General features: G+C 30.9%; 1 protein-coding gene across 3 annotated transcripts; it reads left to right on the plus strand.

The window, feature by feature from the left end:
- The first annotated feature begins 532 nt into the window (after window positions 1–532).
- LOC113376945 (serine/threonine-protein phosphatase 1 regulatory subunit 10-like) lies at window positions 533–27,519 on the plus strand. 3 transcript variants are annotated; one of them, XM_026617070.1, is made up of 6 exons: window positions 533–748; window positions 1,421–1,464; window positions 3,536–3,633; window positions 18,375–18,649; window positions 18,961–20,115; window positions 25,629–27,519. In XM_026617070.1, the coding sequence occupies exons 2-6, from the start codon at window positions 1,462–1,464 to the stop codon at window positions 27,143–27,145; spliced, it is 3,048 nt and encodes a 1,015-aa protein (XP_026472855.1). In that variant the 5' UTR covers window positions 533–748; window positions 1,421–1,461; the 3' UTR covers window positions 27,146–27,519. The 3 variants fall into 3 exon arrangements, with proteins under 3 accessions (XP_026472855.1, XP_026472856.1, XP_026472857.1); XM_026617071.1 differs by having other exon boundaries at window positions 544–574; XM_026617072.1 differs by lacking the exon at window positions 533–748 and adding an exon at window positions 992–1,260.
- The last annotated feature ends 425 nt before the right edge of the window (window positions 27,520–27,944 follow it).

The following is a 27,944-nucleotide window of genomic DNA, read 5'->3' on the forward strand; positions in this document are numbered from 1 at the left end:
AATCAAGTTCCTTCAAGATAAACTGTCAAAGTTATAAGGCACCCGCCACACGGGCTGAATGGTAAAAACACATACGAGAGTTGTGATCAGGAATAAGACAGTATGGTTGCATTGTATTGTATCAAGATATTAATATATTATTATATTCACATATTGTTTAGGTAGTATTATGCAATTTTGTTCGAAACAAAATAGGGGTTTTCGAATTATTAAATATTTATTCTATTCAATAGCACGGTGTTTGATCATTAAATTATGTAAGGTTTTAATAATTCTCTTGAAAAAAATATAAAGTTTTACGTAATAAATTTATGTACGTAATGTATGTATGATGAATTTTAAATCTTAATTAATTTAATAATTAGGGTGTTCTCGTAGTTATCGTAAACAATAGATAAATATCGAAGTATCGACGCGTGTGTCAATTCCCTTACAATAAAACGAATAGGATTCTGTTCCATTAGTTCTGGCAACACTTAAATATTATGCATAGAACTCGGTTTCCGAGTGACACGTACACATACGAGTCGATTTTAGGGCACACGACACATTCCTTTTTCCTTGGTGGCCGGAGGTGAATTTGTGTTACGCGGTGTATCTACGTACAGATATATTACTGTAATTTGTTGTGTATATTACTTTGTGCGCATTACATATTAAAAATTATATTTATATATATATTAGAACTATTATAATCCAACTGATGGCACGAAACAATAAGAAATATATTCTAAGTTCATATTATTAGGTAAAATATTGCAAAGTAAATTATAACAATAAATATAATTCATTCGTACATTTATGTAATTAATGGAACTTGATACTGCTCAGATTACATCGTACAAATAAAATTTTTGTGATTTCACCCGCCAAGTGGTACAAAAATTACTTTGAACTCATCTAAGAGTAATTAGGGTGATGTAACATGATCAATAAATTATTGATAATTAGGGCGTAGTTTCGAAGTAGCCATATTGTCACAGGTCATTTTGATATTTGAAGGTTGGCTTGCTTGCTTTGAGAACTTGTTGGTTCTTGAATCGCCATTGCGAGAAATCAATTACTACATTGCCTGCTACTTTATAACTGGGCATTTCTGGCGGATATCATGATCTCCAGATATAATTCAAGCAAACTATCTTAGAAAATAAATTGAAATATGGCCTGAGATTTGGGACTAAATCGAAAGAATACAAAAATAATAAATTAAATCAAACATATCAGCAACTTACTAGTTTTCGAAGAGACTTGAATTATGCTGTAATTATAATTTCTTTGTGTAATTTAACTTCTAGTGTCTTATAATTGATTTTGTTTACAATTTGTGTTTGTGCTTCTAATTTGTATTTATACCTAATCTATTGAAAAGACATAATTTCTTCAAAAGCTAGTGTTAAGTCGATATTTATGCTTGTTTTAGAACCTGTCGGCCGTCATCTAGATATTCACCGACGTTGAACCATGGTGAGTTATGTTAACATATTATATATTTTCATAGTATATTTATTTATTTATTCATTTATAGTATATTTAAATATTTTTTCTAATTAGTGGCATAAAATTGTGTCGCGGACATATTTTTGTATAATTTATCTTTAATTTACATATTTCAAGATTAAGTTTATTGCTTTATGGGGTGGTGTTAATTTGTTGACAACGCTTTTTCATTATTCACCAAAAATAAACATCTGATACCCTATTATTATAACCTATAATAAAACAAAAGTTTGTTATCTGCATGTGGTCTATTCTGAATATTTTAAAATGGATGTATGTATAAATAAATAAATAAGTACATAAATAATATATATATATATATATATATATATATATATATATATATATACACATGTAAATATGGTATTGTGATAATATTTCAAGTGACAGATCTATGATTTGAAAGTATTTAGTACAGGTATATATGAGTGAACTTTGCCATAATTTGAAATTGATGTTCAATAATTACGATTTATTTTATATTGTATCATTGCTTCTCATTGACTTACACATGTTTCCTCTCAATTTTTCGTAATATGTAATCTAAATAAACTACTTGTATATACATAACAGATAACTGCATGAAAACAAGTTACAGTCAGTAAAATGATCTTGTGTTCATATTTCAATTTATTTGGTTAAATGATCATTTTGTATATATTCAGTTATATACTTTTATTTTTACTTATATTTTTACCATTTAAATTCATTTTAACTTTTCGCTATGTTTATGGACATAAGTTAAAAATATTACATTTATCGATGAAAATATTGTTATTACTGAAATTATTTGCACATTGAAAATCTTGTAATTATTAATCTAATCTATATTAGGTATTATTAACTTATTTGTCACATATAAGTTTATTATCTGAAAAGTGTCAAGATTATCAATACAGAAATGCAATGCCATATTGTATTGTACGAGTTAGTGAGAAATATTTTATTTAAGACCACCATTGAATAATTGGGCAAATTTTCTACTACCATATTGTTGAATGCATACTTATACAAGCAATTTGAGTAATAAGTTAAAAGTTGTAATACAGTAATGATATTGTTGATATTGCTACATTTTATGTAAATCCACTAACTTGTTGCATTATCACTATTATTAGATCAAGAACTGTAGATTGATATGCTTGAAAATGGAATTTGTATAGATATTCTGTGCTATATCAGAATTTTTTTCAAGTCTGGAAACGTCTTACATTTTATGATATTCAAATATTCAAATAAATCGAGTTTGTTTTGCATAACAAATAATTAATAAGCTAGTATTGGCTTGCTAATTATAAATATTTCATTATATAAAATTAGCATTATAAATATCACATTTTAGAATGTTATTCTTTACTTTTACCAATTAATTTTATTCTGGTACTTCTTATGTATATTAAGAATTGTATTTTTTCATCTCGATAATTGTCTGCATTAGCAGCAATCGTTGAATTCAGCACTTTCTATAATGTTCAGCATAAAGATCTAAAACTCAGTTCAGTATTGTGTATGACTTTTAACATAATTGATGCCATTTATACCAACATATTAAATAATTATATATATATATATATATATATATATAATATTTAATAGTTATTTCATTTAGATTATAAACACAAACATTTCAGTATTTAAAATAAAATAATCATCTAGTTAGCCAAGCTTAATTTTGTTTATTATTAATATTCTGTAGTATTTATGAATTTTTAGGCAATATAATTGCATAGTTTTTATGTGTTGATGTTACTTGTTCAATCTTAATGATCTGTTCAAACATATTCTTATAATATGCAGCTATTAAAAGTACATAGAAAAGTACCCAAACTAAGTATATGTCCATTACATATCAATATACAACATGTAGTGAATGTATGTAGTATTTCAATATGCTTCATTTATACTTTTATGTTTGCTGAATTTTTATAGAAGAAGTAAATACTTTCAAATCATAGACGTATCATATATAAATGCATTCTAATTTATTCATATTATTTTTAATTATTAGTATATAATTTGAATGACATTTATTTTGCAGCCTCGTATAGATCCTTTGCAACTTTTGAATTGTTTGAGCGTTCTGTTGCGCCCTGACGGTGGTATAAGAAGTGAAGCCGAAGTTCTTCGTTTAGCTAGGTAAGCTCCATTTTTCATAATTAATATTATTTATGTATACTTATATATATATATATATATATATATATATATATATATATATATATATATATATATATATATATATATAATGCATATATTCGTACATAAATAGATACATCAATATAATATATCATCAATAATATGGAAACTGCGCTATAAATAAAGTGCATTTTACGTAATATAAACTATAAGGTCTAATATAAAAATATATTGAAACATACAACATCTAGTGACTAGAGTTATTAACATCTAGTGATTTTCATTTTAGGGGCTGTTCATTAATCTTTTGAGTGATCTTTTCTCAAACATTTTTCCCTTTGATACGTGGTAATATATAAACTATCCCAGTATCGAACAAGCTCGATTTAAAATTCACTTATGATTTTATAAACTGTCACATTACTTTTTATTGGAATTAAAACTGCTTTCATACTCATAATTTTTTCAATTCATTTGATTATGTGAAACTAGAGTTCGTGTTATACGGAACAAAGAACTAGTACAAAAAGAAGGGTTTCGTTCCAAAAATTCAAGAAAACATTCTGCATATCACGATTTTATAATAAACATTGTTCTATTTGATTTATCTAAGAAGTTACATGTTATACACGTTACATGAATGATATGATTCAAGTGCTATCCAACCCGATCCTTTTTTTTGCAAGAAATCGTTATCCTCTGAGCAGTTTTGTGTACTACCTCCAGATCCGTACATTATTTTTTGCCAAAAAAAATATATTTGCGATTACTGGCTTTTAGCGAAAAGATATTTATATATCTAATACATGCAAAGTTATCCTTATTAAAATTTTATGCTCATTTTATTTATAAAGGGTGTTTGTTAAAAATATTGTGTGGATAAGCCTAAAATTTTTTTTGATGGAACGTACGCGCTCAATTAATATCAAATTAGTTATCTTTTGCATTAATTTCAACACACTTATTGAGCTATTGTACGGCCATTTTACTAATTTTAGATTAGATGAAGTTTGATTGTTAAAAGGTGTTATTATATTCCTTATTTTATTTATTTTGCTACTAAACCGGGTTACAGCGAACAAGATATGATGTATGATATATATATATATATATATATATATATATATATATATATATATATAGATTTTTTTTGAATCGCTTAGAACAAACACAAATAAATTTTAACTTTATTTTATTTTAACAAAGATTATTATAATACATAAAACTTGGCTCGCCTGGCAGGTACTTAGGAGGTTTAAATCGCCTGGCAATTTGATTTTTGAACATCTAACTGAATACATTATTAAATCGTATAAAAAAAATTAAAGCCTCCAGGACTTTACCAGTTTATTATTAATTTTTTTACATTTTCAAACGCTTGGACTATGATGTGCAGGGCTTAATAAACCTGCCAGGTGATGGTTTTATTTTTTAGTCATGCAGCAACAAGTTATTCAAAAGGTTTAGTAGCTCTCAGTCTAGCATATAAAGTTAATAACAAAAATAGTGAATAATCTGTCAGTAATGGAGGCTCAATGTAAAGGTTGATCAACCAATTATATTAACACGTTCACGCCGGCGAGGGCCACCGGTGACCCGCACGAGATTCTTATTTCTGTGATTTGCACGAGTTTTAATCAACTTGACAGTTTTAATATATCTGTTTTGCCCGGTGTACGAATCTGAATATTATTTTTTTACAGTTTGTAGCGTAAGTTATATACTTTATCAAGCAAGGTGACGTTTCTTGAGACCCACGAGACCCTACACTTTCTGGCCAAACAAATATGTTTTTTATTTATACTAAATTCTTGACATCTGTAATTCATAAATTTAGAATTCCGAAATCTGGCTTAGCCGGAGCATGTGCATTACAGTGTAGAATTACTTGAAATTTTCAGAACATTTTTCAAAAGTAAGTAAGGAACAAGAGTTGTTTCCAAAGGTCTTTAAGAATTTATTTCACATCTATACGTTTTGGATATAATCCTAGCCTTCATTCGGTTGAAACTAAAAATAAAATTTAAAAGCTAAAAAATTGAATTATAAAGAATTATAAGTATTAAAAAAAAGTATTTACAATTAGTTAATCTTAGCATTAAAACTGAAAATTCAATAATCCATGGCATCGCACAGAATGTTGAGTTCATTGCGTTTATTTATTGTTCTATCGTTATAAATAGTCAGAAGTGATCTCAATAATTCTTCTTTTAAACAAATTTTCCTCGAAATGAAGTATAGCCTCGTTAAAAATGTTTATATTGTGTTTTAAAGTATAAATGTGGTCTGTAAACATAGTTTTAAATTGTCTAAGATTTTTTTGAATTATTTTTGTGTTCCAATTTTTTCACAAAACCATAACAAATATACTCATAAATGTTCACGGGGCAAATTGATATTTATTTCATTTAAATTGATTAGGCTCAGTAAGATTTTCAATTTCATTAATTAATTCGTTTTTGGAGTACGGGACTTTGAACATGTTTTTTTGAAGTATGCTGTTTCATGCATAGAGAATAGAATGAGATTTCAAAAAGTCTATGTAAAAATTTACATATTCGCCATAGATTTGTATGGTGCCTAGTTTCTTATAAAAAACCATTGATTTTCACATTTTTCTCTTATCTTTCTGAAATATTTGCACATCACTGGCAATACTAAGTATAACTAAAATAAACTGTCTTGATACTTTATTAAAAATAAATTATTGTCGAAGAAAAAAATTACCTTCTCCTTAAGCCAAGAAATATTTTAATTGAAATAAACTGAGATCCACTCACAAAATAGACGATAATTTTGACCCTTTGTAATATAAATATTTATATATATATATATATATAATATAATATAATTCCATGCAACAAGGTTAATTATTGTACTCATCCGAAACGGCTTTACCAATTTTAACCAAATTTTATATGCGTATTCAGCAGGTCTGAGAATCGGCGACTATCTATTTTTCATACACCTAAGTGATAAAGGTTGTTCGTACTTATTTTTTTTTAATTCCTGGGCGAAATGTTTTCTTTTTATCTTTTTTATAATGTGGCATTATAAATACATACTGAATTTTTACATTTTTATCAACAACCCTTTTTATAACTATTTTTGAAATCAAATGATTTTTTATCCTGCTTCTAGTCAATGCAGGTTTTTTTTTACCAAATTTCAATTCTGATTTAACTACAAAAAGGCACATATGATTTTCGACATCAGGGATCAAAATAAGAAACTTTGCTCAAGAAACCATACTTCTAAAATGAATTCTGCTGTCCCGTGCATTGGCCGAAATGTTATGTTTAAATCTTGAAAAATTCCGTTTTGACCCATTTAGAATGCCTCCGTTGCGTCCAAATGTACACACAGTGGTACCCAGCATAACGTAGGCTTCGGAAAATGGACGCTGCGCATGACGAACATTTTCTTCGGGCGCGAACTTTCCGAACTTTTGCTCCATACGACGTACTTATCCGTTGTTATTTGCAGCCAAACATATGTTGCTCAAATAAATTCAAAGAGTGGACTTTGGAGAGTTTTTCCCCGCTGTGAAAATATACGTACTTGTTGGTATGGATATTGATGGCAAAAAACTCACATTTAAATCATTATTGAATAATTTTACATTCACACTCTAAAGATCTTGAGAAAAGTTTGAATGTGGATTATCAAAAACCTAGGAAGAAAAGACTAGCTCGCAGATTTTTAGTGCATAAAGTCCATAAAGGAATTTTTGGTCAAATGCAATTCGTAAATGTTTACTTTTCAAACATGACAGATGCCAAGATCAAAAATTAGTACAATCATGAGCTTATCTATCATTTGCGGTGGGTTTTAAAGAAGAGAATAAAAGAAACAACTATTGACGGTTTCTATAAAAATTCAGAAGCTAAAAGGGCAAAACAGGAAGCATTACCACTCTGATAATAACTTATTTCTTTAATTGGTAATATTTTTAAATGTCTTAATCCTATATAAAATTCATATGGCCAAATTTAAAAATACAGAACGAATTAATTGTATTTTCATTTTTTTCGCATAACGACTTTCTCTCGGAACAAATCGAGCTTAACGAACAGAGCCTAAATGATAGCTTTCCAGTACCACTTTCATGACTTTGGCGACGTTTTCATTCATAGAAGAACGCCAATCATAAGCTAGTCACTTACGTAATTGAACGTAAATAACAAAATAATTGAGGGTGAGGATCAAACTTTATACCAATAATAAAGACACTTGTGCTAACATTCCAGCGAAAAATAATTTAACAGATGCACGGTACCCTCGTTTTAAATGAGCAATACACGTATTTAGTTGGAAGTGCATATGTATTTATAGGCAGAAGCGAGTTTTGAATTAGTGTGTGTAAGAAAAAAGGTCTCAATGTCTACTATAATATATATATATATATATATATATATATATATATATATATATATACATACAAGAAGTAGCGTGTTGTAGGAGAAAATCCTCCATCTTCCGAGGAATGTCACATTTTCGGATTCGCGTAGTATGGAAACCATTTTCCCAGAGTACCGTATAAAGGGAGGGTTCTTTGTTCATATATATATATATATATATATATATATATATATATATATGTGTGTGTGTATGTTTGTGCGTGCGTGCTTTTTTGTATAGCGAAGGAAATGCGTTTATGCATCTCAGGCTGGGTTATTCGTGTGGGTATATCGGACTTGCATCTGGTCCCCACGGAAAGCGCCGTTAGGCATTTCTTTTTCTTTCCGAAGATAACAAGTCTATTTAACACGTCGGTGGCGGTCAATGTGTCTAAGGCGTAGTCAGCATTCTTCTACAAGGGTATCTGAAATAATTCATCGGCTAAATATTTCCGCTACACCGTTCCGTAGTGCACTAAATCACGGGCACACGAAGGACACGTGCTCAGCATCTTCGATTTCGTTCTAACAATATGGGCAATCCGGCGAAGTGTTGTGCTTTAAGCGGTGTAGGTAGGCTCGTAAACAGCCATATCCAGATAGCATTTGTGTAATGTAATAGTTAACTTCTCCATTTGGAATGAGACGATACGTTTTTCACTGCGGCAACCCTTCGTCCGATATTGTGTGAAATGCGCAAGCAACTCTTAAGACACTCAGATGTTATATAGGTCCTGCCATCCTCTGCGAATTTTGAGTCTTCAGAGCGTCAGCATATATGCAACTACCAGATGTTAGCATCGAAGTAACCACTTCGTGTGTGTGTATGTGTGGATGTGTATGCGCCATATACGAGGGGAACCCAAAATAACGGTAATTGCGCGGGGGGAAGGGGGGGGCGGAGTGTTAGATCGGGTTCTTTAGCGCGTTCTTGAAGCGGTGACTCTCAAATCTGTGTGCAAAGTTTGGTCGCTGTGATTGCATTGGTTCTGTGAGAATTTTTTTAGTTTAACGAATTTTTCCATATCCCAGCGAAAACGTGAGATGGCTAAGTGCCGAGAGTAACGCGCGGCTGTGAAATTTGATGCTGGAACACCTAGTGAAACCTGATGCTGAAAACAGCTTATAGGGGGATAGTATATTGAGTAAAACACGCGTCTACGACTGGTTTTTGCATTTCAACAATGAAAGGATGTCAATTGAAGACTAACCTCGTTCATAGCGTTCTTCAACTTCACGAACGGACGAAAACGTTGAAAAAATCAAGCTATCAATCTACCTACTAAAAACCATCCGGAAGAAAAGGGCGGATTTCTGGCACACATGGAACCTCTTCTTCCACCACGACAATGCACCTGCCCACACAGCACTGTCCGTGCGGTTTTTGACTAGAAATGGCATGTCGCCGATTGCTCACCCACATTTACCGGACCTCTGTGACTTTTTTTTTATTCCCCAGACTCAAAAGAGACATGAAAGGACAACGTTTTGAGACTGTAGAAGAGGTGAAACAGAAACTGGAAGGTATAAAGAAATAACAAAAAGTGAATTTGAAAACTGGAAGAAAAGATTGAACAAGTATATTAGAGTCCATGGGGATTACTTCAAAGATGATAAAAATTTGGTGTAAAAAATTGATCAATGAAAAAGGTTTCGCACAATTTGCGTTATTTTGGGTCACCCCTCGTAAAAATCATATTTTAATACATATTTAGTGTTTTTCAAGTTAGGAATTCACTCATAATGACTAAAGATTCAACATTGAGATATATATATATATATATATATATATATATATATTATATATATATATATATAAGGTTGTTCGGAAAGTCACTTCGTTTTTTTACCACCAGAATTTAACTATATTTTTTTGAACCTAATATCAAACTTAAGCTCTATAATTATTATTATGATTTATTAAACTTATATTTTAAGGGTTTTGTGTAAAAAATTCTAATCAATTACATGCAGTCTTTAGAAGGTGCCACTTTGAATACGGAAGGAATTTAGGAATTTTCGACATATTTTACTCTTTTGATATAGAAAAGGTAAAAATACTGTTTGAGTCAAAATGAAATTGACCTCATCTATATAGAAATGGCGTGTTGATAGTAGGACAGTGCCAAAATTAGTTCGCTAAATTTTATTTCTGGTATTTTGATGTGCAAGATGCATCAGGTCCAAGAAGTACGATTGAAGCTAATAACGAAGCGAGAAAGGCATTAGTTGATGCAAACCGGCGAATAACAAAACATGAGATCCCATTGAGATAAAATTTATCAAATTTAACAGTTCAAAAGGTCTGGGATTATCCTCAAAACTCAATGTATGGTTCGCAGAGAGAAACGTGTGTCTCCGCACTGGCGTCCGGGATTTGCCTCTGAAAAGTCGTGAAAATTGTCAGGTTTTGAAGCGAAATGTAATTAGTAATATCAAATGGGATGTAAAGAATACAATACACGTAATTGCCTATGAAACTATAAAAAAGAGCCTGCTCAAAACCAAGTGCAAAGCTGAAATTTGTCAGAAAAGGAAATGCAGTATGTTTGGTAAGATTTCAAAGGAGTTTTTTTTATTTTTCAGCATTTTTAGGATAACATAACGGTTAATTCTGATGCCTGGTCTCATCAGCTGGATAAACTAAATAATGTACTTCAATAGAAAAGATCAGAATAATCCCACAAGCAAGGAATAGTACTGCATCAAGACCTCACATAAGTTTGGTCAATCGCCAAAAGCTTTTGTAGCTTGAATGAGGGACCCAACGACACTTTCATCATATTCTCCAGACCTGCCATCATCGGACCATTATTTGTTTCGGTCACTAAAAAATTTTTATAGGCTGTAAAACTCTTACCTCAAATCAGCATGACAAAAAGCACTTTGATCAGTTTTTTTGCCAATAACGACCAAAAAATTTACGATCTCGGAATTATGCTAATACCAAGAATATGACAAAAGATGTTCGACCAAAACTGCCAATACATAATTTATGAAGTATTTGTTTATTGTACGAAATTACGTGCCAAAATGTCTATAAAAAACGAAGTTACTTTCCGAACAACCCAATATATATAGACATTCTATCGGCCAATACGTCGAATAAAAATAATGTACTAAAATTATATTCTGAAACGCCGAATATATATATATATATATATATATATATATATATACAGGGTGGCTAATATGTAATGCAACAAAGTAAAGCTTTGTCATTTTCATTTTAAATTTCATTGTTCAAAAGCAAAAATTTCGGAAATGACATCAAATTTTAGAATCAGTTGAGATTTGTTCTAATTGGCCACCTTTGGCACAAATTATGGCCTTCAAACGGCAGAAAAACCATAACACGCTGCACGAAAGTGGCTCTGGGGTATTTTGGCCCATTCCCGGCGAGGCGCCTTCTTGGGATGATCGACACTTTGGTATTTTTTAGTGCGAACCTTACTCTCCAAAATGTCCAAGGCACAAAAGTCCAACGAATTCAGATCCAGAGATTTTGGTGTCTATTGTGCGATGAAAATGAAGCAAAAAAACCTCTTTTTTAAGCCATTTTCGGTAGACGCGTGCTGTGTTTGATGGTGCTGAGTCTTGTTGGATTGTCCATGGTCTGCGGCCGACTTCAATACTACCTTTAAGACATTTTTCCGATAATTTCGGCGATTATTTTGATCCCACGATCGATGAATAAGAGCGGAATGTCACCATCGTCCGTTACGGTGGTTCACACATTTTCCGTCGGCGGCGCTTGAGTTCTGGTGGCCAATCGAAGGTGTAAATTATTACCTGACCTTTTTGGCAAGTAAACCCTATCATTTTGTTTGTTCACAAACTGCTCGATTTGGAATAACTTCCCATCTGAGGAAACCAAATTCGGTAACTAGCCACTTTCGTGCAAGCAAAGCAACTCCTTGGCTTCTTCCCGTCTAACTTTTTTTTGCGCATCGATGAGCTCTTGCACTTTTTGGAACTTCAATGGCTTTAGTCCAAGCTCATTTTTAAATATGTGTTGCATCCGTTTTTGCGATATGTTCAGCTCACGAGCTATTTTTTTACCACTGCGACACGAATTTCGATCGATTTTTGCCTATACTTTTTGGATAATTTCTAGCATTGTTAGTGTTTTTTTCGTCCACTTTTTGGACGCGGTGCAATACTGAGTGTATCACGGTTACGAGATATGGTACGAGAAACAAACTATTTGTTCGCATTTAAATGCTGGAGGGCTCTAAAGATAGCCACTTAAGGTTTTCCAGCCAAATATGAAGCAATCACACCATCACCCTTGACTTCCATCACGAATAACTTTTTTTCTGAATGCAATAGATCAAAATGCTTTTGTGCGGTTGTGAAAAACTAAATGAACAATCACTGGAATAAATCTGTCATTTGTCTGATGAGCGGTTTAAAAATGATAGCGTTCTGAAATTGATTGCAATACATATCAGCCACCCTGTATATATATATATATATATATATATATATATATATATGTGTGTGTGTGTGTGTATATGCAGTGTTTTTATTTCAATTAAGTTTGAACAAAAATGCATATTTGTTCCATATAGTTATTATGAAGCTAAATGAGCTGTATTAGAAGAATCAGCGAGTCAAATGCCCCATTGAACATAATTTTCTAAGAGATTAATTTTTTGTCATGCCTTCCAGAATATGACATATACATGTACGGTAAATGACCGTCTTTAAATTATGAAAAGATGCTAGACCACGATCGCTAGTCATACCACCTCATAATTTGATCAGCTTTATGCATTATTTCAAATAATTGATTTGTGATCGACTACCATTATGCGAATATTTCTGCAATCAACACCCATATACTTCATATATCTTTTTGTTTGACTAATCTGCTTTTTTTTTCTTCGCTTCTTTTCTCTCAAACTAGCAGCAACAAACGCATTGACCCCTACTTTGGATGTAAGTTGTAATCTAATCAAAATGAGTCATCAAGAAAGCTTATAAACAGTTCAAACATATTTGATAAATATTATTATAAAACATTACTATTTTATGCATTTTAGTATGCATACAAAAATCTCATTGTATGCGGAAAGTGAGCCAATAAAAATACTGCAATAAAAAAATTAAAACTAGGTAAAAGGAAAAACTTATATTAATTAATAAAAATGTTTAATATTACTTATTTCTAACAATTTAAAAAGTAAGACGTGTAAAATTTATTTTATTATTCTATTCTTATTAACTTCCCGTAGGGTAGTATGGTAATGGGCCGAAAATCGCAAATGAAAATGTTTGCATATCTCCACGTTTTGAAGGTATCTGAACATTTTGGCATACCTCAGAAAAAATGGATGTGTGTTTGTATGTCCACATTTTTTCGTTTACGTTTTCGGGCGCACGGATGAACCGATTTGAATGGTTCAAAAAACATTCGATTTTCATTGATAGGGAGATGTGCTGATTAGTTTTTGGCAAAGGCAGGTCTAGCCGTTACGGAGATAAAGAGCAAAGAGTGCAGAAAATAGAAATTGAGTTTTTGAGAGAACAATTGCTTGTGGATTTTTTTTTTAAATTTGTATTTCGAAAATAATTCAGATTTTAATTTTAATTCTTGCTAAAGTTCTAAAGCTCACTTCATATACTTCAAATAAATAATTTTAACTTTGCGATTCAGTTTTTATTATTCTTATAAATATTAGAAAATGTTACAGTATTTATTTATAATCTATTTGAAAACCTTTAATATTTCTCGAACATTTAGTTACGGTACGGGAAGTTCCAGCAATTTGCCTTAAGGCACGATGCCATACACCACTAGTTTTTAGTTTATTTAGAAATTTTGAGATTAAACACTTATTGCATTTATGAAGAGTCAATACCATTATTAAACCTGATTATAATTACATGAAAATTATTCTTCGATTATTCTTATACGAAAATAATGTTTTAAACTTTGTATATAATAAGAACTAAAATTTAACAATAAAATATTTTGCATCAATTAATAATACTTCACATTGCCGTTCTACTATTGTAGAGGATTAATTTTATTATTCAATTTTAGCCTCTTATTTGTCTTTTATTCAAATTATATGGCACCCTTTTAGGTATATGGATATATTTATATGGACTTCTGGATTTATTCCATAGTTTTCAAACGGTAAAAAATGATTGTTTGTATAACATTTAATATTTTTGCCGCTTCTTTCAGTCAAAGTGTCGTCATCATCTAATATAGCTTGCAATTCTCGTCTTTCGTCATTTCTGAACTGTTGAAATCATATTTTGCATGTTGCTCCTGATAGAGCATGATCGCCTTGTGTAATTTTTGATTATCGTAGTTATGAATATACCCCATTGCTATTAAATAAAATTTTGCACTTGAGCTGTTCACATTTGAACACAATTTCATTGTAGATGTGTATTTTTGCATAGAAAGTACAAATTAATTAAATTTTGTGGATCATTTTGTACTTAGTAAATCTTTTGCTTAGCTGTAACACGATGCAAGAAAACTTCTGTATATGTTGAATGATTCTTCATACGATTAGAGAAGTCGGACACATGATGATATGTCTTATCCTCGAATATAACTTCGAGGGAGGTGTTACATCCTCGGATGTAACTAACTACGCAGTTACCCAACTTTCTCTCTCTGTTATATATATATATATATATATATATATATATATATATATATTTCTTAGCCATCTTCTCCTTACCCCAATATTTCCATGTAAAGATAACCTCGTTTAGCGCTGTTTCGCATTACATTCTACTTTGATGGAAGGTTAAGCGAGGTATTACTACACACACACACATATATATATATAAACGTTATATGAACGTTTTTCATAAACGGATAGAACATCTCTAACACTACGCCTTACTTTTGAGCTCCGGTCAAAACTCGGATCATTTTCAATGAATTGATCCATTATTTTAGCTTCTTTTTGCAAACGGCATCGAAAGTTCTTTTTGCTCTGAATCGCTACTGTCAGCATTTTTGTTTTCTTCTTGTTCAGTTAATTCCAAGACCTCATCATTAGAAAGACTGCGCTGCTTTTTGAATTATTTACCCCTTCAAAACCTGGGTTGAAATAAGAGCACGAAATCGAAACAGCACTGAACAAAACAGTGTAAAGCATTTTTATCATATTTTGATACTTGCTTAATTTTAAAAAGCATTTGGAGTTTATAAACCTAATCTCGCTCTGAGAAATGCGCTAAGAATTTCGCCGAGAAAGTTTTTACCGTCGTACGCTCTTACATAATTTGTCATCGAATTTTCACGAGAAAAATACAAGTAAATATGCAATATATTATATAGACATATAATCTTTGAAATGCAAAGCGATTTTGCCGATTGTTTACATTGTGTTTTAGTGGGATGCATATGCAAAAAAAAAAAAACATTTGTAGATAGTAGTGGGCCACTTGCGTAATGCCGTTCTTTGCACAGCGAAGTGTTTTTATAAATTTATCGAACGTCTTATTTATTTACTTATTTTTATCCCTTCAGCCATAATGCCTTTAAAAAAAACAGAAAACTCTAAAAAGAGTGGTGAATTATGAATAATTGGTTATTGCTATGAAGGAAGTGAAAATAATTAACATACGGAACATGTTGCTTCTGCTGTTACCAACGTTAGCAGATAGTCTTTTCAACGCATCAATACATCCCCTAAAAACAGAGACGTCACGGCAGAATCAGCACAGGGTTAAAAATCACAAGTACCAGCAAAAGTTTTCAAGAAGGCCAATACTTCATAATCAGCTGCGAAAGAGGCAAAAAATGAAATTCTTCGGTTTCTTCAAGTGAAGACACCAATTTTGGAATGATTTGCAATAAATTGATTCTGGCAGAGTTGTCAAGAAAAAATTTCATCATTGCTTGAATGTTACAAAATGCTTTTTTCAGCAATTTTATCATTCCAACTTTATTACTTCATTTCAGACATTAAATGAACTTTTTTACTGAAGTCACTGTTTTCTCAATTTCTACCTTCATTTTGTGTCAACGATTTTGAATTTTGTAAATTTGACAACGGATTCGTAATCAGGGCATTTTAAAACCTTCAGGGTGAGAATTTGTAGCGTATAGCAGCATTTTTTTTCAGATAAAAATTTGGGTGGCCCACTTCTCTCTACATTTTCGGGAAACACGGTCAATACACTTTTTTGCCATTCAAAAATAGAAATACGAGGTCTGTTCAAAAAGTACCCGGAATTTTCGTTTTTTCAAAAAATATTTATTTATTCGTCTACATTAATGTGGTCCCTTCAAAGTAGTCCCCCCCAGATATAATACACTTATGCCAGCGATTTTTCCAATTTTCGAAGCACCCTTGATATTCACTTTTTGATATGTCCTTGAGCACTCTCAGCGATTTTCTTCAATCGAGGAAAACCGCCGTCCTTTCATGGGTCTCTTCAACTTTGGGAATAGGAAAAAGTCACACGGAGCCATATCTGGTGAATTTTTGCACTTTGCAACACTTTATTTCATTTTTTACGCAAAATTTAATACAAATTCTTTGACTTTTCAATTCTTCCATTGTAAAAATCGCCGAGCTCAGAAAAACACGTCTTAACAACAAAACAACCTTAGCGACTACCACAGACAAAGTAAACAGTGAATATAGCTGAAAATTTCATCATACTTTAGGGGCATGTATACCAACACAATAAAAAAAAAATTTTGACAATCAGACACTCCAGACCCGCGAAATTTAATTATTAGTAATTCCGGGTACTTTTTGAACACACCTAACGTACTTCTAAAAATAATTGCAATCATCCGCTATGATAAATGTTGCGTTTTGAAATACCCTTGAAACTAAAAAAAAATTGAGAAAATATTTGCATTTTTAACCGGTTTACAACCAAAAATAAAAACGTGGCCCACCCATATATATATATATATATATATATATATATATATATATATATATATGCAAAGAGTACAGAGAATAGAAATAGTTTTTGAGAAAACGGAGTATCCGATTTGAATGATTCAAAAAACATTCAAATTGTAATGATTGGGATAAGTGGTGATTAGTTTTTGGCAAAGAAAGGCTCAGTCATTTCGAAGATACAAAGCTAAATGTACAAAAAATAGCAGTTTTTGAGAGAACTAAGCACCTGATTTGAATGATTCAAAAAACTTTCTGCTTGTGTTGACAAAACAATTGCTTTTGGGATTTTTTTTGTTTCATTTTTTCCAACACATTTTTTTCAGATTTTAATTTTAAATCTGTCTAAAGTTCTATAGCTCGTTTACATACTTCAGATAAGTAATTTTAACTTTGCAATTCAGTTTATATAATTCTTATAAATATTAGGCAATGTTACAGTATTTATTTATAATTTCAATTTATTTATAATTCATAATAATTTATTTGAAAACATTTAATATTCCTCGAACATTTCGTTACGGCACGGGAAGTTTCAGCAATTTGCTTTAAGGTGCCATGCACTGCTAGTTTAAATTTGTGTTTATATAAATAAATTATGACTAAATTATGTAATACACCTATCCCCCATTTTACAGGGTGCTCGTTTTCGATCTTACACGGTTTCTGAAAATATTTTTTAACGAAATTTAATAATTTTGAATTTACACGTTATTATAATCACTGAACTATAATTTGCTTATATCTACAATAACATGTTCATTGTTTTACTGTCAAAATTTAACACTACAAAATGTATGTTACAGTTACGAATTCTTAGTAGTCTATAATGGAAATCTATAGATTAAGATGGTAACTTTTCGTTTTGTGATCAAAACTAAATTTTATGTGTATTATATCAAAACAAAGAGCGTCATTGTTTTTCTTTCTTTTTAATTAGTGTTTATATATATATATATATATATATATATATATAATTGATAGCGTAAATTTATTCAAAGTGAACAAATAACAATCATTTTTTACACAATCTGTAAATTATAAAAAAAATTATAGTTCGACAATAGCAAAACATGAAAATAAATAAGGAGTAAAAGAACAACAAACTAATTTAAATTTTTATCTATAAAGAACATGCTATATATTTTTATTTTGTTTCTATTAAAAAAAATTATTAAACTTAATTAATTTTCTTGATAATTTATTGAATATGTTTGATATCAAATATTTTTATTATTTTTTGTTCAATGCATTAGTTATACATCATATTAAAAACTTGCAGAAAGGGCTTTTATATAATGATTTTCGTTTAGCACGGTTTTTCCATATAAAAGTGAATTTTTCGAGTTACACGTTTTTTCTGGAACTTATCTTCTGTGTCAAACGGCAGATGGGTTTATACATATATGTAATTAATATATATTTAATATCTTTCCAGTTTAATGACCAAGTTCTCGAAAAAATTGGTGTCTAAGTGCATTTACGTTCAGATTCTGAAACGATCAGACACCCGATTACTGGAACTATTTATGTCGTCAGGTGGTTGGACTCTTATTCATATGTGGCTCAGCGACGGCATAATGAATAAAAATTGGGCTTTAGTCCAAGAATTATTGGAACTCTTGTTATTATCGCCTGTCGATGTGGAGATATTGAAAAGCAACAACTGCCCCAAACTGATCAAAGGACTCTCAAGAGATGAAAGTCAAGAAGGTAAGTTACTAATAGATAATAGTGAAGTCAATGGGATAATTGGAGTGCTATTCATTGACTTCAATCACATGCTGTTGTGACACTCCAAATTTTACAAATTTTGTCTTTATCAACAATTTTTGATATTATTACAAATTTTGTCTTTATCAACAATTTTTGATATTATTACAAATAAATTTTAGTGCCAAAAGGTGAAATATAAACATTATCATTATTAAATATGTACCTTACTATTGCTTTTTTATTATTGCATATTTTAATATTTAGTAATTTACAACAATAAATAACTGTTTATACTCCATGTTCCATAGGAGTGCGTCTTTTGGCAGGTAAGCTGGTGGAGCAGTGGTTGCGTTTAGTAAAAGGGGAATCTGTGAAACCAATTCATACACCTGTTGCAAATCAGAATTCTATTTCTGAACGGGTTGAATTTTCTAAAGTGACAGATATTAGTACAATTGAAGAAAATAAAGATATGCATGTAGTAGAAATGAAGGATAATGCCCCAGTTGAGGATGTTTCTCTTCCCACATCTGAAATGGTAGTTAAGGCTGAAGAAGAGCCTAGCATTGTGACAAAAGATGTAGTTGATAATGTTGTAAACGAAGTTGTCGAAGATGAACAGCAAATGGAAAGTGTAAATAAAGTTGAAGAAGAAGAATCTGCAGCTAATTTAAAACAAGATAATTCTAATTCTAATGAAATCTTACCTGACCCGGTGAGTAGTAATAAAGAGGCAATAGAACTGAAAGAATCGATCAAAAAGGAGAAAAAAGAAAAATATAGTAGTAGCCACAGATCGAGTTCTAGTAAATATTCAAGTAGTAAAAGTTTAAGTTCCAGTAGTCATCACAGAAGCAAAGACAGAGAAAGAGAGAAACGATCATCCAGCTCAAAAAGTAGCACTAGGGATAAGGAGAGGGACAGGGAAAAAGAAAAGGAGAAAGAAAAAGAGAAGGAAAAGGAGAGAGCTAGATCTAAACAGGAAGAGAAAGATAAAGCGACATTAGATAAACTCAAGCCAAAGACTTTAAGTAAACTTGGAAAAATTCCAAAAAAATCGTCAAGCAATGAAGAGAAGAACAGTAGTAAATTAGAAGAAAAGGGATCTAAAAGTGATAAAACAACTAAAGTGGATGAAAAAGCAAATAAAGTTGAATCTAAAAAACCTTCCATATCTATTGAAGTTCGAAAAAATGAGGGAAATCGACCAAAAACTGTTAAAACTTTTAATTCCAAATTCCGATCTCATGGTTTAGAGGAAGAGGCTAAACCTCCACCACCTAGATCAGTGAAAAAGTCTACGAGTACCACCGTCTTACCCTCTATACCGCCTCCCGTAAAGAGGCCTTCGCCACCACCGCGATACGATAACATGGCACCCCCAGAAAAGGCTGCCAAACTTGCCGATGCTCCTGTACAAGCAAAGCCGGGAGCCATTAAGCTGATTCCTGCTAAACCTAAACGTAAGTATCATTTTTGCAATAACAAACTTACTATAGTACAAATTGTTTACAGGTCTAAAGTTTGGATCTAGTTGCAAACTGTTAATTTCAAAGGCATCATCAATTCGACCATGATGTATTTGCCGAAGTCATCATGAATTAACAATTCGAACAATCATCTACAGCTATAGTTTTATTATTTTTTTAGACTTTTTTGCCAGGTGTTTGTGCTTCAACAGTATCCATCTGATGATGAATGCCAATTTGTTCGATTAGTGTTAATGTTTAATGGGTTTAATATTTTATATTAATTTTTCAGGTTTTTGCAATTATTTATTTGTGTATGTATTACTTTAATGTATGTACGTGTATAGGTATATATGCAAGACAGAACCAAGTCTTCAGATCTGGCAGGTTAGGTTTCCATTTTTTGTATGCTAGTAGACACACTTATATATATATATATATATATATATATATATATATATATATATAAATCAGTGTGTCTGTGTGTGTGTGTCAATATGATTTTTAAAAGGCAATGATGCCTAGTTTGAGTCTCAGTAAATTTATGTATATTTTGAAACAGATGTAATTTTATTACATTAATGTTTTTTATTAGTTAAAAAGTAACTTAATTTATTTAAGAAAATAAGACTTCATTTGAATAGTTTGAGGATCATAATGAATTTGAATATCTTGTAGTTAGATTTTTACAGTCGATTGAAATGGTATTGAGACATTTGTTATATATGCGTACATATATTAATTACACACATATATAATTATATATATATATATATATATGTAATTATATATATACACATGACACACATTGTGTATACATTTATAATTTGTGTGTTTGCTTTTTAAATATTAAATCGTCGATAAATTATAGTATACATTATTTGCTTCTTTATCAAATATTCATATTCATCTATATATACTGTAATCAATTGAAAATAAACACAAATTTGATAATTTGTAAATGTAAATATTTTCTTCTAACAATTAACTAAATTTGCTCTTATTTTCTGTTTAGTATTACTAACAAGAATATAGAGTTCATGATATATGGTCATGTGCCTAAATGTTGTGTTCACATAAATATCCTGTTTTAGACACCGTAAAAATAATTTCAAACAATTACGAAATTGATTCAATCCTTCTGCACTTCAATCATATGGCAAACAGCTTTGTCGAGTATTGTTTGTGTGCTCGATGGCGTATCGGTAGCGCGCCCGCTCCGAGTGCTGAAGGTCGTCTGATCGATTTCCCAGTCTGAAGCTGCGGTAATAAAATGCTCAGGTCTGCTGAGCATAGTATTGTGGAAAGGAAAAATTTCTTACAGATGTACAATATAGGTTTTATATTGCATGATAATAATTCATTATATAAACCTGCAATTTTCTGAATCTAAAAAAAATTAAAACCCATTTGTCATTTTTTCGTTTTTGAATAGTCATAAATAGATGTGGTTTCAGCATTATAAATTCTTATATAAGCAGTGGTATTGAGATTGACTAATCGCTCTTTAAATAATTGTAAAGGGCGTCTTCAAACAATACGATTATTTTGCCTGTAACTTGCCTTTTCATACTAAAATTAACACAAGTGTAATCACTAATGAAAAATATCAACCTTTATTAAATTTGTTTTTTAGGAATGATAGGAAAATATCTTAACAATTCTAAATATTTAATTATAATAATACAAAGGCAAAATACAAAAATTTTTACGAAAATTTAGGTTGATCGTACTTACGATTTTTGTTCAAATTTACTGAAAGAATATATATATATATATATATATATATATATATATATATAAAGTAATACGTAAAGCTTTTGTATATCTGTGCGTGTGTATGTATGTGTAGTATGCACACTTAGCCTCCGTGCTTAACGCTGTGTTAAATGGAGCATTTTTTTATGCAGAAAATTTAAGATATAAACCCTGCTTTTAATTGAAAGACTGATATGACAGACTTTTAGATATAATGTTCATTTACAAATTTGCCATTCAAGAAACGTATATAACAAATTATTCCTTTGTTTTAAGTTATTGCTAGTTTGAAATTCATAATTTATTCTGTTTTTTTTTATTAAATTTTTCAAACACATGGACGATTCAATGAAAATGGAATTGAATGGACGCAAGCATCGGGCAGAGCTGTGTGGATATATTTATATAAGTCTTATGATTGCGAAAAAAGCGTGTATCTGGGCAGATGTATATTTCGAGTGTATGCGGTAATATATATATATACATATATATATAATTTATATTTATATATGTATGTATGTATAAACTTTAGGTATCGCGTTTTTGACTTAAATTAAATTCCAATACTGTTTAAATTCACATTACTTTTAAAACGAGTGATTTTAATAGCAATTCAGCGATTAGTTACAAAATTTTATTGTAAGTTTTATATAGATATCGCTTTATTTTTCCAACGCACATCCGTATTTGCTACTTTTTTTTTGTAATGCTTTACGTGATTTTTGTGAGTTCCTGTTTTGTGCCTCAACAATACAAGAAAATTTAGTTGGTAAGTATTTTTGAAATAATGTAGTTATTATTAATAATGAAAGTAGTTGAAAAATTAATTTTCAATCTAAATAAAATTGAGTATAGTAATCGCTCTTTTATGTCTAATTTCCATCACTTTAGAGTGCTTAATTTCAAGATACATTTTTTTTTGACAAATAGTTTATGGCGAAAATAAATATTTGAAAAAAATTTCGACCGTTAAGTTGCGAAGATTTGCACGCCGCACGAAACCATGCTGTCGGATACTGTCGAAAGGAAGAAGATGCACGTGAGTAGTGCCTGAAATCAGTTTCTGTTGGCTTTTATCAACATTACCAATTTTGATTGTTATTTTTTTTTGTCTATTCTAAATTTAAATTCGTGGAATTCTAAATTAATTTAGATTTTTTTTAATGCCGAACAGGAGGCGTTTGTACACATTTTTTAACATTTTGTGTTATTTTGTTGTAGGTGTAGATGAATCTTCAGAATGTAGAAGGGAGTATTTGAAGCTCTTTGCCAAAATTAATTTACAATTGAAGGAACCCTGTAATATGTCGGTTTGCCTCAGGCTGTGGATTGTAGGAATATAGGAAGATTCGTGTTCGTCATTGTGTGAGACCTTCTTTATATGTACATTGATCATAATAAATTTACTATTAGTTAAGTTACAATTTAATTCATAGTTTAAAAACTATACTCTACAGTAATCAGTAAAAACATCTTAACAATTTTCTTCACTTATGCAAAACTTCTAATAGGAACAAAGTTTGAATAAATGTTTGAATGAATTTATAATATATATATATATATATATATATATATATATAAGTTAATATTCTCGACAATAGACACATATATAATATTCTATTTATAAAGATCAAAATTTTATTTGTATTTTATCGGGATAATTTAATCAATTTAACTTCATTAATGTTCACTTATTTTTGATAAAATATTTAATATTGAATTGCTATTGAAAAGTATTCACTTTCAATTTTTTTAATACATTTTTGTTCAAATTGTTAATTGTTGCATGTAAATATGTATTAATGTTTGTTTTTCTTTCAAAATTAGAAATGATACTGATTACAGATTCTAAAAAAATATTTCATATACCTATTTTGCTTTGAGAAATTTGAGAAAAAGAATTGTGATTGCAATTTTTAATCTACTCTAGATTATTTATTTTATAACATTACTGTCTTACGTAATTTCTAATAAGTTTCATTGAAATATTCAACAAAAAAAATTATAGTAGTCACTACAATTGTATGTAGGCCTTGGTTTCGAGGTGGACAGTGTGCCAAACTCGGAATAAATAGCGTGCATAATTTTTGCGCAAATCTTAAAATTCGGTAAAGTTAAAAATCGTGCACCTGTCTAGTAAAGATAAAGTCTACTTTTTATTCTTTTAATTAGGATTAATGAGTAAATTTATTTAAAGACTCATTTAATAAGTAAATACACACACACACACAAGTAAAATTTGTTATATGAAGCATAAACACATTTTGAACACTTTGAGCGCAATATTTGCTTCTGCATAAGTAATTTTAATTATTATAGTAAAATTAGTTACATTACTTAATATTTTATTCAACAATTCGCATTAATTAAATTTTAATGCATGACTATTTTCAGTTAAATATTCGATCAAAAAGATAGTTTGAAATAGATATACGACGGGGTCGTATTTAAAGATGTTTTTCTACAAAATGTACACAATTATTAAGCATGATACAAATACCACAAAAATATTTTCCATTTTTTCAAAATGTTGGATAATCACAATGTATTTTTCATACTCATAATTTTTATTTTTTGGAATAATCGGACCGCTAGTTCGATCCAATTTGATGATGTATATAGTCCGTTATATCGGGATAGACGCAGATATTTAGATAATATTATTTGGTCCTGTTTTTTTTTTTTAACTAATTTTGGCCCTGCATCCAGCTGAAATATAAACTTGTCTCTTTCTAAGGAGCTATCTGTCTCTGTCCGTCTGATTTCGTCATGGTTGCGTTGTTTACACGTGGCTTTTCCTCGTTTGTTGGCCACAGGCCATAGGCCGGCGGCCGTTGGTTATGGGCCATACGAATCGAATAGAATCTTATAGCTGTATTATAGCCGGACTTACAGCTGTATTTATATGAAATTATTTCAATTATGCTTATATATACATATTTATATATAAGCACACATATATATATATATATATATATATATATATATATATATGAAATTTAATCTTTAGGCCAATACATAAATTAAAAACTTGTAGGAACTTATTGCATTTGTATTGTTTCCTTACGTTTCGACACATTGTTTTGTGTCATCTTCAGTGGAATGTCACTTTAAATCGGAACAATTATATAATTTTTTAGGAAGAATTTCTTATTGTAAAGAGTACATGCTGCAACGTCGATGTTCGATGCGACAGTGATTATTAGGAATTAATTAGGAATATTACAATTACATTCCACTGAAGATGACACAAAACAATGTGTCTAAACGTATGTAAACAATAAATAAAATAGTATTTAGTTAAGCAGGATGATTCTGCCTCATGACGAACAGAGCACTAAATCGTTTTCTGGCGCAACCATATATTAGTTTTAGAAAGCGCTTTGTAATATATATATATATATATATATATATATATATATATATATATATATATATATATATATATATAATAATAAATATTTTTGTATTCTTAAAATTGTATATATCTGTCAATATTGTATGAATACATATAATGAAACATCCAATAGTTGTTTTTTTTAATTAATCGATACACACGCACACACACACACACACACACACACACATATATATATATATATATATATATATGTGTGTGTGTGTGTGTGTGTGTAAAAATATATTAGGATTGTTGGCGGTGAGCGGATTATATATTTAAATTCAAAGTTATATTATTCAAAAAAATATATTTTTGCGCACATCTAAGTAATTTTTTCTTTCAATTACAGCTTCTATGTTGGTGGAAAGTGATATGTTTATGGATGCTTTGAGTGCTTCTGCATCGAATAAGAAGGAACCCCGTAAGCGAAAGCGGAAATTAAGCATATCAAAAGATTCCGAATCTGAACTGCATTCACCCGGAATTAATACACCTAGTCCTTCTCGAAATCCGAAATTGGAAGAGCTCTCGGACATAAACTCTACCACCCAAGTAGAGAATAATGATGTCACAAACGATATTAATATTCCTGCGCCTCCCAGATTTTACCAGGATACACTGGAGAACACGGACGAGGAAAAGGAGACTGAAACAGAAAAAGAAGCAGATCAATCGATCGATGAACAACATCAGGAAATTGAATCGCCTAGCAATTCTGAAACGGAAAAAGACAATAGTACAGATAATGCAACGAGCGTTGAAAGAGTCAGCCAGGAGCCTTCGCCTCTTAAAGGAGTATTACTCAGTTCGAAGCGCAAAGGACCGAAAAAGAAATTGCAATGGCGTGCAGAGGAGGAGCTAGTTGATATACAATACTTTGAATTAGATGAAACAGAACGAGTGAACGTTACGAAGACGTTCACCGACATGAAGCAAATGGAACGAGTTAACGAACGAGAAGCTTTCCAATTGGCTCGTAAATTGCCAAACGAAGATACCATGGAAGAAAGGACATCATGGATGATTTTAATACCTGTCGATGACGTGGCTCCTATAAACTTTGGTAAAAACAGCCGAGAAAAGGATGTACAATATGCGCGAGAGAGGACGGTTGCGCCAGCTATGTACTACCACAGAATGATGATTCCTGAGTCACCTGCTGAGCCCGATCCCGAGTTATATAGCGTTTCCGATCCGACGATAATTCCGCTGGATGATGTCACCGGAAATCCAGATACAGTGAACGATTTCCAGAATACGCCTTGGCCGGAACCAAAAGGTCAAGCACCCGTTCAAGTAATGACGGCACCTGTTACAGCTTTTCCGTCAGTGCCGCCCATGATGCCTTTTGGTCCTCACGGTCCTGGTATGGGCTTTTCAATGCCTATGTTTCCAGGTCCCATGGGACCTCCTCCTTTTTCTAACCGTCCGAACAACGATTCTATGCCACCCATGAATCCAGATATGATGATGAATGGCGGCATGTTCCCACCTCACATGGACGGTTCTTCCGATGGCGGTATGATGCAGCAAATGAATAACTTTGGCCCACCTTTCGGTCCACCATTCGCCGGTCACAACCCGCCTGGATTTCCTGGAAACAGGCCAATGCGACCTATGAATAACATGGGCAATATGGGAGGCCCGCGAGGGCCGCCGCCACCGAATTCAGGCTGGTTTCGAGCGCCAGGTTCGAGGGGGCCACCCATGGGACCGCCGCATGGCGGACCTGGACCGGGTTGGCAAAATGGACCGCGAAAGAACTGGAATCCCAGAGTATGCAAGCAATTCTTTCGTAAGGGTTTTTGTAATAAAGGAGACAATTGTTTGTTTTTGCACCCGGGTGTTAATTGTCCGCCGCTTTAGAGACGTTGAGTAGACGAATGCCTAATATCTGTGATTTTAATATGTTATTATGTAGTGTATTATGAAACTGTATATATGTATTGATTGTGTTGATATATGTGCATACTCACATATGCACATTCATCTATTTATAGGCGTTGTAGCTATGACTTATTTTAACCCTTATTTTACTCAATACATTTCCTCGATTAAGTTTCATATTGTGTTCGGGAGCTTTTATATTATTGAACAATGCTAATGAATATTGTAGTTTAAATTAAGATCTAATTAAGTGAATAACAAAAATATTCGTTATATAAAGACGCACAACGGTTGATATTGTTTATAAGCAATTTATGACGAAACTGTTAGTGACATGGTTATTTTTCGTTTTGGGGGAAAGATTTTTTAGATTGTTATGATATATATTTTACGAATATTGATCCATATTATGCAATAATCGAATAGAGAACTATGGAACAATGTTTGTGAACTAAAACTTGTTATACCAATTATTATTTATATGATCATTTTAGATGACTTGCCATATATAATGATTAATTCTTACATGTATTTATAAATATTGTATATTTGCATTATATATACATATATATATATATATATTCATATATATATATATATATATATATATATATATAATATATATATTTATATATATATATATATATATATATATATATATACACCATTGTATGTAGATATGATTATGCATTAACTAGTCTTTCTATTCATGTGTCCTTCATCTGTCCTTATAATATTACTAAAACTGCTACTGTTGATCACTAATTGCTTTATAGGA

This window comes from Ctenocephalides felis, unplaced genomic scaffold, assembly GCF_003426905.1.
Source record: "Ctenocephalides felis isolate EL2017-DRISC unplaced genomic scaffold, ASM342690v1 CF-g0.4_SCAFFOLD_01886, whole genome shotgun sequence".
Taxonomy (NCBI): Eukaryota; Metazoa; Arthropoda; class Insecta; order Siphonaptera; family Pulicidae; genus Ctenocephalides; species Ctenocephalides felis.